General features: G+C 30.9%; 1 protein-coding gene across 6 annotated transcripts in view; it reads right to left on the bottom strand.

Annotated features, from left to right (window-relative positions):
- Positions 1–12,376, bottom strand: part of Vang (Strabismus domain-containing protein Vang) — a 242,921-nt gene that overhangs the window by 108,807 nt on the left and 121,738 nt on the right. For all 6 annotated transcript variants that reach the window (XM_089592372.1, XM_089592371.1, XM_014356122.2 and 3 more), the window contains one exon: positions 7,812–8,390. In XM_089592372.1, coding sequence (XP_089448498.1) covers positions 7,812–8,354 — 543 coding nt within the window. In that variant the 5' untranslated portion in view covers positions 8,355–8,390. The remainder of the gene's footprint in view (positions 1–7,811; positions 8,391–12,376) is intronic.

The following is a 12,376-nucleotide window of genomic DNA, read 5'->3' as shown; positions in this document are numbered from 1 at the left end:
GCAAGATCAATCCCATATAATTTGAGACACTATGCGCCGGTCGTTGAGCGTACCTATGTAATAATTTTTCGTTTTTTACACCTACTGCAAGACTGAGAAGAGTATGGAACTATATCGCATTTTTAGATTGTGACCTACATGTGTTCGATAATGTTAACAAGTTTAAATCATGTAACGGCCCATAGCAGTAATTAATTACGTTGTAATAATTATTAACTTTCAATTTTTATTTTTCTATTTAAAATGGTATTTTATGGTGCCTTGTTGACAGTGTGTATATGTTGACTGTTTTGTGCGACTTGTTCGTTTGTGTTACCCGAGCACTGTCCATCAGAGCACTTATCATATTGATCTCTCGCCTTAACTTTACATTATTATTTAAGCTACACAATTACATGTAGTGGGACTTTAGTCCCGTAAATTTTACTAAATAAATAAATATATAAATTATCAACTATTTAAATACAAACGTAAGCAGTTTTCTTGATGTAACAAATATTATTTTGACTTTAATTTAATAAAAAAAAGTCATTTAAATCATAGTTTTACCCAAATAATGAAAATTCTAAACAACTGCAATTTTGAATAATTTGCCTTAAAATGTAATTTTTGAACTCATGGAAGCATCAGATTTATACATCTTAGAGTTAAATAGTTCAAGATCTTTGTCGGAAATTTTAAAATTTTACGCATTAATGTTGCGAACTGGATATTAACTGCAAATGAAACAAATCGCGTGTAGCAAACCTATCTCCATTTTGTTCCGCTTCTTTGGTTTTGTATCCATGACAATTGAAAAAACTCTTTCCAGTTCTGTATTAGAGTGTTGCAATGATAATACAGCTTCAATCAAAATTTTTAAATTTGGGAACTCCTAATCTCCGTTTTTTAAGAGCGAATCAATAATTTTTTTTCCAAAAAATATCTAATTCTAAGTCAGAAATCTTAAAGTCATTCAAATTAAAGCGAGAAGGCAACTGCAAAATTTTTTTTTTAAGAAATCGTAATTTATATCCGGAAATGGAAAAAAAGTCTAAAGATCTTGAACTATGCCGGAATTTTCTTGCCAAAAATTCTATATTTAAGGCTTTCTTAGGCTCAAGAAAATCAAGTGTTTTAGGCAATTTTTTTTTAAATAATTTTTTTGAATCTCATAAAAGCGGTTACGTAAAAATTCAAGCAGTTCTTTCGGAAGTCCATAGCGACTTGCTCTGAAAATGACTTTAAAATAGAATTGAAAGCATCATCCACAGCAATATCGCTTAAAGACTTAAAATCTTCGTTTTTTACCTTATAGTTAATGTTTTTCTGTAATTTTCCTACTGCTGTGTCATTGAGAAAGTTAGAGGCCATCAATATTAAAATTTTTGAACACGAATTCCGAAATTGGTGAAAAACTTGTTTTTTTGTTTAAAACGATACATTAAATTTATTGAAATGAATTAATGTGAAGTGCAAAAAATGTAAGTAAGCAATAAGTACATCATCATTTACATATAAATATACTGAGGCGAGTTTTTCTTTTTCTCAGCAGTAGGATTATTAGTAGATTCGAGAAAGAAAAATGCTTTTAAAGCTGCCAAGTTATCTAAAACGCGATCAATACAGTTAAAAAATTAAAGCCACCTTGTATTAGCTAGTTTTAGAATTTTTTTTGTCAAAACGTCATAAAAAATTTTAAAATCTTTAAAATTCTTGGATCTCTTGGAACTATTACAAAAATATTTTGCAATCGACTTCAGCAAAGTTTGGCACTCTGGAGGTATATTCGTGCAACTTTTTTTCGCGACCGAAGTCGATGAGTGACAAATGCATGGAAGTAAAGTAACATGGGGAACTTTTTTTTGTAAATAAGTAAAAAATAATTTTTTGAGCCAGTCTTAATGCTAGGATTTTTATTAAAAAAACTTTCGAAAGCTTCAAAAAGTTTTTTAGCGCCACACTGTTTGACGTTTAATTTTAATAAACTTAATAGGTGAGTTACGACTTTACAGGTTAACAAATTGAAATACTCAACGACAATTTACAGTATTTTTTTTTAGAGATATATCTATTGACTCATCTAGTGAAATTGAGAAGCGTTGATTTTTAAAATGGCAAGAACTTTTTGAAACTTGCAAACACTCAAAACATTTTCAATTAAACAGGCGTACTTTTCCCTTTTCATGCCCATTCGCTTAACAACCTTCGGTTTTTTATAGAGTTCTTTCATAAAAAGGATCGAGTGAATTACAAATTGGATAGGCAAGTTATGTTCTGCTACAAAAAGTCCAGTTCTTAATTCAACCTTTTTCAATTGAGTATTAATATCTTCCACTGGTGAAAGAACAGGCAAAACGTATTCTTCTTTCGCAGCATTTACGTTACTTAAATGTTTTACAGACACACCGTGCTTTACCAAATCTTGTCTGTTGTTGCACGTGATATTAACGTAGCAAAAAGAACAACAAGCTGGTTTTTCATCGTTCAATGAATCGTGCAAAAGCCAATCTCGAAATAATGGATCCAGCAACCAAGCCAAAACAAAAATACAAACTCTCCTTGCTTTTTCCGGTGGGCTGATATCATTGCTCATTTTTTATTTCCGTTCGGAAGCGGTATTAGACGACATGATAAAGTTTGTATGGCTATAATATTAAAAAAAGAAACTCATAAGAGAACATAAACAAAACTGATTTTTATCAGTAGTTAAGCCATTTTCCGTACGAACAAACGCAAGTCCTTATACTATGTTTGAAGTCAGAAGTTAATTACCTGCGTCCTAAGCATACGACAAAGTATAAGTACACTTGCAACATCAAAAGTAAACTTTAAACTGCACTGATTTTATTACTCAACTGTCATATCTACGATAAGAGTACGCTAACTTACTTTACACCGACCTGTTTCCTCCGAAGGCACGCGCAGACAGACAGTTGACAATTTGACACTGTCGTCTGCGTCTCCGCAAAAGTACAGTATAGGTATAGTTAATACCATAGCTAGCTGTAGAATCAAAACAAACACCAGTAATACGTGTCTTATTTTCGGGTGCGCGAGTTCATTGCTTCTGCGCCGCCGTTGTTTCAGCAAGTGCTTATTTTTAAAGCGCGGAAATAAAATTTTTCTGATACCATACGTAAATTATTTTCCGAATCGTGCGAGTTTCACTTAGACTTTTTCTTATATGGTCTCAACCTCAATCGGATGATAAACTTTTATAATTAGGCAAACCTATATTTCCACTAATTCGGAATGAGCATTGACATATCTTCGTCAATTAAAACACATCAATTGAAAAAAATCTTCTACATCCATACAATAATAACAATTCTTCTGTTCGCTTTGTTTACTTTTTTAAAAATTGATTCCAACATTTTATTAGTGGAATAGGCCTACTGGAGATACCACTAGAGGAAAAAATTGCAAAAATAATTTATAAACTTTTCTAATTCTTTATTTTCATAAATTTTTCTACTCTTTTAAAACTTCGAAGTAATTTCATTCTGGCTTATTCTTAACTAGTATAAAAATTGTATTACTCCTCAATTTTTTCTTTAAACAAAAAAAGCGCCGAGATACTTACCACTAGGTGGTGTGGAAATAGATTTAATTAGTTTTAAAATTAAAAAAAAAAAAAAATACATTGGCTCGGAATCAAATTGTCTTTGAATAGACTCGAAGCGCGAGCAAAAGACATAGTCCACTCGACCATCGTCAGCTATGTTGGGGGAGAATTGAAGAACGAATTTAAGTTGTGGGAAGTGGGCGTGGGAGTTAAAGGACGGGGAGAGGGTCCCCCCTACCCCTGCCTACCTGCTTGGAAAGAGAGTAGAGCTGTTCTGCGCTTGCGTGGCCAGCTGGGAGCACCCAAGAAAAGTCTTATTTCTCTGGCATGACTGTCCCAAGCCTCCTTAACAAGTAGGTTTCAAAATTTTCTATACATTATATTTCTGATAGCAAACTATTAGTATACATATTTATGATCATACTTCATGATTTTCAGAACAACAGTCACTAGGCATGAAAAATGAAGCAGTTTCCGTATCAGAATTACAAAAAATTACGTTATTATTTCCCATTCAGTTTTCCATACTGAAAAATATATTTCCATAACATGCAGCTGCTACTCAAAACTAGTTTTATGAGGTAGTAAGCTCAGAGTCCTCAAAAAAATAATAGTTTTCCACCAATGTAAATACAAGCGTACCAAAAAAATTAATATGAATTTAATTTTGCTTTTAAACACATTGTGCCTTCCTATACATCAGTGATAGTAAGTTTTAAATAGCACATTTATTGTAACGTATCAATCGTAAGAACAAAAAAAATCAACACATTTCTGAAACTTGAAAAAATGATGCTATTATTTTTAATTACATTATGATAAAATATTACGCACATGTAGGCCCTTCAGGCTTCAGAAATATGGAAAGTTTTTTGATTGTCCTCTCATGCACGTGAATAAAAAAACGGATAAATTTATTTTTCGATTTCGGAACAATCTATTTTTTCGTTATCACTGAATGTTTATTGTAAACATAGCATTGTTAAAAACAAACTGGTTTATTGCAAATAATTTAATTTTAAACTGCTGTCCATAAAAATCAGACATAAGCTTAATAGAATGTAATAATTATTACACTTAGGCTCTATAAGAACACTTTCTTTCCTCATAATTGCTACATGTTTACTATAGACAAACATGACTTAGAACTGTTGAGCTACAAGAGAATTGATTGGATATTATTGCGCACTGAACGTATGTAAAAAAATCCTACAGGAACTTTCAATAATTTATTTGAGGTTTCATAAAAATATGTTTTGAATGTATCCACATTAAAATATAAAAATAGTATTATTAAACTATTTTTTGTAGCTCTTTCTTTATCAATCACTATTTTACAACATCTATGATGTAAGTAAATTACTTGAGCTATGATTAGACGTATAAATGGAAAAGACTTAAGCTCAATTAAGCCCACACTTAATGAATTGTTCCTTTTTTTCACAGGCACTCTTTAAGTCCTTTACAAAATAAACTGCAATCATGTAATATGTTTCTGATACACAAAATAATATCACTTAAAATTTATCTTTATTTTGATTATATTATATTATGAATTGATTATATTTAAAATTCATTAATAGTTAGTACCTCTAAAAATGACATTGATACACAGAAATTCGTATGTAGATTTAAAAATTATAACAATATTTTTCTTTCTAGAAACAACAAACTAACAAAAACTGAACACAGTCTGATGCCTTACGACGCATTTGGTTTGAGCCAAGTTCCATACAGATGATATCGTTATTTATGATAAGGATACACCTACTTTACAGAAAACAAATTAATTGTAGCTTGATTTTAGCAAGACAGAAGCTTTTACTTTTTAGTCCTTCAAAGAACAAGGAGAAAATAGTAAATGGCACATGGTTTGAGTAACAAACGAACATAAAATTTTCTCGCTTACAGATTTCCACCAGCGTGTTTTAAAGTTGAAAAACGCGATATGTACCGCTGGCTTGATATTCGTGAAAAAGGCACTTTTAGTTTCAAGTTTTTTTAATATCAGTGAAAAAATAGTAAATTGCATGGTTGGAGAAATAAATTTATTCACTCTCAGATTTGCTCTAGTTCATTCTAAAGTCGAATTACGTGGTACGTCTTGCGAGCTTGATATCCGCAAAAAAGTTTTTATAATTATAAGACTCGACAAGTTTGTGTACATAATTATAACAATCGTATCGTTTAAGGATATTCTAAGTCGAGATACATGGTATGTGCTTCTAGCTTTATATCAAACTATCAAAACTTTTTCTATCTTTGTTTTGTAAAGAGCATCAAATTCCGTTCTTGCATAACAATTGAGCAAAAATTTACGACAAATTGTTGTAAAACTTTGTAGTAGGGGTTGTGACTTGGTGCTGCTACCTTGATATACGTCGCAACTTTGGACTTGACATACTATTAATTATTAGCTATCAGTAACTATTTCAGAGACATTACCAGTTATAATATCAACGATAAAGAGTTTTTCGGTCGTTGAGAATTTTTGAATACAGAAATACTTAATTTGGAAACATTAGTCTAAAAAATATTAAAATATAAATAAAAATGAGGACATTATTTCATTTACTGGAACTAAAACCTTAAAAAATCTACAGTACTTAAGAAAACGATATTGTTAAAAGATATAAATTAATAGGTATGGACATTAACAAAGTCAAGATATAAGGTAACAAGCCAAAATAAAAAGAGTAATCATTCAGAAACATAAACTAAGAAATAGAAATACAAAAATTAAGACTAAGAAGTTATAAAGAGATGAACACAGACGATAGAACGTAGACTGTTCAATTTAGATAGCTATGGGAATCTTAACCTTGGAAGGAAATATAACTAAATTGTTAAAGGAATTGGTACCCAAGGATTTTTTCAGACAACACTAGCAATAAATATCACCAGTACATCTTGCTAAAATAAGATAGTCATTAGTTAAGGTAAGCGAAAAATGACTATCTCTATATACATCAAGCCCTGATGCACACCTTTCCAACTTTTCGTCACAGCTAAACCAAAAAGTTATGAAGTCATAAAAATAATAATGGAGTATGATTTGCATCAGTGCTGCTTTTTAAGCCATCGGAAATATCAAACTCAAGTTACAAATTTCGAGGAAACTGTTCCAGCTGAATCGACTTAAGCAGCAAGGCTGCAAAATTTAATGAGGCTAGATGACAATGTTTTACGCTAATCAAGATGTATGGATTGCCCGTGACATGGTTGCTTCTTTTGAATAACAACTGACCTACAGAGTTTGATAGTACACACTGCCATTTAACCAAATTAAATGTGGACTCCTAGAAATCTCATACTTAAGTCTTGACAAGATTTTCAGGATTATGCCAAAACCTTTAGCCTAGTTATTGTCAAACTACGATCTACTACCACCTAAACCTTTTTACCTGACTTTCTACTCTTGCTTTAATAAACGAAGATTGCTGTTTGAAAAAATATTCCTTGAGATGATTGATTAGAACTATATAGAGCCATCATTCTGCCCCTAGAGCTCTTCGATAGTATTGATGGTAAAATACGATTTTGTCAAGATTGCGCGCTGCTTAAGTCTATCGTTGAAGAGACTTAATAAAATAAGTTTTGCAAATTTATGACGCAGCAAAAAAGTTGGTTTGGGGGTGACAGCAGACTCCCCTAAAAAAGTGGATATTTCCCAACCTATGGCTTCCGGATAATAACAAGTTTTATAATTGGATATTCCTCATGTATTGGAAACAAGAGATAAAAAAGCCTCACGCATCGAATGAAATATTATTAATAGTTAAAATGGGCAAGAAAATCAAGCACTGTGTCAAAGATACTCATTAAAGATTTTGGTTGCTCTGACTGTTTAAATCATATTAAAATTGAGATACGACTGTTGCTACTAAAAGTTTTAAAGATAGGAAGGAAAAAAAAAATTTTTTAAATTTTTTTTTCGTTTTCCATATACTTACGTATTTTTAAAACTTATTTGCACAGCCACGATGTGTTTCTACAAGATAAGGGCACTAAAAAAAGCACCATAGAGAGTCAATCCAATATTAATAATATTAACATTATAAAAACAAATTAAAGTATTTATTGAACTTAAAATTAAAATACTCATAAAAAATACTTATAGTTTATTTCTAAAACAAGCAAAGATAATTTATTTTATTTAAGTTATCAATAAATTGTTAAATTTTTAGTCAGCATTTCTTATGAAGAATAATTTTGGACTTGGGTACACCTATTTTTTAAAAGAGTTCAAACTTTTTTTTCATACCTGCACGATGAAAAATAACCAGTATGTGCTCACACATAACATAGTTAATATAACTACTCCTGTCCGAAAAATGCATAGTCGAGGTGTAAAAACTTTTTTAGCTCGGAAAAATATGGCCCAGTTTCCGATTCCGAGTAAAGTTACTTTAAACATTAAGCCAAGGAGATGTCCCTTGCATTCAATATTACAAGATGAGAAAACTAACTTTTGTTGAATTGAAAGCAATGAAAGTGAGTCTGGATTCATTCCAAGTTTTGGTGTTATAATCATAATTAAAGGGCTCAAAATAACGCCAAAAATAACAAATGTCAGTAAAGGTGGGCTAACGTAACGCATGAATGCTACTTTAGAAGATACTTCATCATTTGACCACTGATCAATTCCTTCAACTGATTCGGATCTTTCAGATGTGTTTCCCGTAAAAATTGTTGTATTTTCAGCCCAAGTTTCTTCATCTGGCAAAATCTGCACATCGATTATATCTTGAGCATTACTGTCAGTAGCTTCTTCTCTTATGTTGACCATTGTTTGGAAAGGTGCCATTTTTTAATTTTCAAAATATTTCAGAAAAAGACAAATCTGAAAAAAAGACTGCTTATATAACTTACATCTTTTAGTTGATTTAAAAAGTACAATATCTTAAGAAAGAATATATTTTAAATGTTAGCATTACAAAAAGCAAATTTATTCACATTAAGTTGTGTAACAATAAAATGGACAGAAAAAATAACGATTTGTGATTGTATTCCAAAAGAAATAACCATAGTGTTTACTAATTAGAAAAAATACTTAAGTATGCGAATTTTACGAAAATTTAAAAATTTTGAAACTATTATAAAAATTATATCAATAAATGTTTTTATTTGAGATACTTCAGTTTTTGATTAATATGTATTTTTCAAAAAAAGAGGATCTAAAAAAATTCAAGTTATTGACAAGCATTAGAACTTTTTTGCATTGGACCTATTAAAATAAAGCTTTAGGTCAAAAAACAGCTTAAATCAAGGATACAAATTTAACCAAACCTACAGTGCGAGGACACGAGGCTACAGTAAATAGTCACTCGGTAGCTTGATTAGTAGAGCAACTATCTAGTAAACAGGGGGTTGTACATATTCCTTCAACACCAGGAGAAGATATTTTTCGGCACACCGCGAGCGAGTACTCGATTGTGAGCCATCTATTGTGGTTTTAAAGACATCGATTTACATATGCTTCTAGCAGTCTGCATAGAAACGTGTGAACTACTTACTCGTACCACTTACTCATCTTATACTTGACTGACTCTACGGAGCTATTTGACGAAGTGTGTGGAGTAGAGGTAAGGAAAAACGGTAGAGCAATGGAGTAATAACTTGGAATGAAATGTACTAATGGTTACCAAGATGATCGAGATTTCAAGTCGAAAAGCATAGCGCGAAGCACACACATGTATCACAATTAGCAAGCTAGTGATAAGCACAAGTGCTAAGAGTTTTATGGCCTTTTATGTACGTTTAAGTCAACATGGATGACGATAGTTTATGTAGTATAGATAATGTATCTGATTACGAAGAAGAGATTTCTTCTGAAATCGTCATAGCAGCCAAAGAAAATTCTATTGATTTACCACCAGACAAATCTTAGCGTGTATTTTGGTGCAGATTACAATAGTTTCTAATCTTGATGTTCAACAAAGAAAACAACGTTCTTGTTTAAAGAGCTTTTTTTAAGCATATTTTAAACAAATTGTACGAACTCCCCCTCCCCTCCACCCTACATTACAGAACCGTTATTCAATGTTAAGAGTCACTTTGAAGATTTTTGATAAAGTGGATAAAGGTAATTATTATTATAACTTATATTAAAAAGAAAAATGCTGAATATATAAAAAAAAATCCAAAGTATTAACTGCTGACGAGATCAGTGAATTTCGGAATGATGATCCTAACGAAACACATTTATTACAAAAAATATGTTTGTTGTTTCTTGTACAAACTGTGATGTACGTAAATTATATAGAGACGACACAACAACGAAAGACATCAAAGATTTTTTTACATTATTCGCACGGACGATGCACAAGCCAGCTGATTGGTATAAATACGATAGGTCAAATAACAAAACCAATGGTTACTTGGTTAACATTACTAAACACTCATTTACACACGATCCTTAGTTTTAGAACGACATCAGCAACTTTGCTAGTCAATGCAGAAAGCAATCTTACTGATTTTAAAAGGCACAGCTGAAAGATACATCAACAAATCATTAAGACACAAAGTCGTCGGTATTGTTTCATGGTTGTACCCATTTATTTGTATTTCATATAAACAGCAAGTATAATAATAAATCATAATTAATCTTAATATTTGTTAAATTTATTTTACTCCTCCTCATTTCCGTCAAAAACTAAATATAATCAAGCTCTGGCAAATCATCCAGATTACAGCCAGAATTGATCCAAACCTGCACACACTCCAGATCAGGACCAGATCAAGAATCTGGATCCTCTTCGGATCCTTTATCTCACGACAAGGATTTATCCTTGACTATAATCGTAGGTCAATTTTTATCCAGGTTTTTACAAACATAGATGATTATCTTTTTCTTCTATTCTTTATTTTTGTTTTTGTGCATTCTAAAAAAAAAAGAAAAACAATTTCAAACGCTTTCACGTTACAAACAGCGAAGAGAAAGACCGTTCAACTACATGCCAATAGGCAAGATGAATACAACAAAGTAAGTGTTTTAATATATATAATAAGTTTATTAAAATTTAGACATTTTGAAAACTTGGCGATAGTGGGTAGTGAAATGGTATTCCAATCTACGGATGCATATTTATTCCTGGTATATCTGCGTAAAGATACATTTAAAGAATTTTGTACGTCAAATAAATTCGTAACCGAAATATCTGCAAAAATAATAATGGATATTCTCTTTAATTAAATGTGCCTTGTTATCAGGTTGTTCAGAAAAATTCAATTGTGAATGCATTTAATTTGATGGTGATTTATAAAAATTTTATACATATATTTTTAATTCTATTATATAACTGTAACAAATAATATGTTTCATATTAATTATTATTGCTGATATCTCGAAATTATATATAGATAATACTGGACCACTATGAATTTGAAGTAATCCCTTTTCTGTTCATGAAATAATCATAACTAGAGCTTAAAATGTTAAGGAAATCGTTTTTCGGAAGTAGTTTAACCTCATAAACTTTTTTTAAAATCCCTTAAGCATGTGACTTTAAATTTTCATTTAAACCTCTAAAACAATAGTTTCAGAGTTTTCTACTTATTTTTACAATTTTAATATAGAAAATAACAGAAAAACTAATAACTCACCTTTGTTAAAAACAAGAAGTATATTCTTCAGGCAGTGTATTAAACACGATTGAATTCTTTAAAAAAAATTAGTTTCTTTCAAGTACTTCCTATTTTGTTCATTACAAAAACGATGACTAGAACTTGAAATATTTAAAAAGTTTCGTTTTGAGCGATAAACTTCTTATAAAATAATCTGAATTAAATTTATGAGTTAGACTTACTCTTTTAAAAAAAATTACATAATTTTAATCAAGACAACTAAATGATGAACATTGCTTGCTCTCAACTAGAGATTGAACGAACAAAAATCACAGTATGCAAAAAATGACGTAAGTACTAAGTGCAACACAATAGCCCGTTGCAACAAACCCCACCATATGGACCCGTAAAACTTTTGGACAGGCAACTGTATTACCATATAGTAACTAATACCCTCTACTTTCTTTCTAATCTGCCACTATGATTGCTTCAGCCCTTTTGTATGTATGTATGTATGTTTGATTAGGAGTAAAAGAACAATTACGTGTGTCAATTCTTAGAAATTGAAGATCCTAGGAACATTTTCTACCTTTCTGCTTCTATTTTTTGATGCAATATTTTAATTTTTACAGTCATAAGGAAAAGAAGTAAGGTTGCAGTTGCATAAGAACAAGATAAATAAATTTATTTATTTATTTTTAAAATTCATAGCATTAAAAAGGGCATTCACATAAAAAGACATTGTACACAACATCAAACATAAAATATTTTATTAATGTCTTTTGTTCTACAGTATCATGTGCTACAAATAAACTTCATTTAACTCTAAGCATCGACAATGATTCTTTACAACACTGTCATCTTTGCTTTATTGTCTCATTTGTTCAGTCTCGATGATTTTTTCCTTACAGCTTATGATTAACTTCAGGAACTAGTTAGACCCGTAAATCTTGTCATCTTGCAAGTTACTAGGGTTTGTCGTAAAGTGTGTTTCAATGTAAAAAAATTCCTATCTAAACATACTCTCACTAGAAACTGTGAAAAGAATCCCTTCAATATTTAGGCCCAACAGGTTCCCAATAATTGTCCACCAAGTTTCCATATCCAAAACCGATCGTTCAGTCCTAAAGCTTGCAAATTACAGGAGGAAATGATGCATTTAGATTCTGTTTTAAGGTTGCCACATCCAAAGCTTCTCTGTCCAGGACTCTCTATTACACATTTTACTATTACATGTTTTTGTTTTAGTCCAAATGAAAGCTA

The sequence above is a fragment of the Copidosoma floridanum genome, unplaced genomic scaffold (assembly GCF_036245765.1).
Source record: "Copidosoma floridanum isolate Cflo_tuat_1 unplaced genomic scaffold, Cflo_Japanese_pri ptg000016l, whole genome shotgun sequence".
Taxonomy (NCBI): Eukaryota; Metazoa; Arthropoda; class Insecta; order Hymenoptera; family Encyrtidae; genus Copidosoma; species Copidosoma floridanum.
Note: the sequence above shows the minus strand (reverse complement) of the source record. Positions and strands in the feature narration are given on the sequence as shown.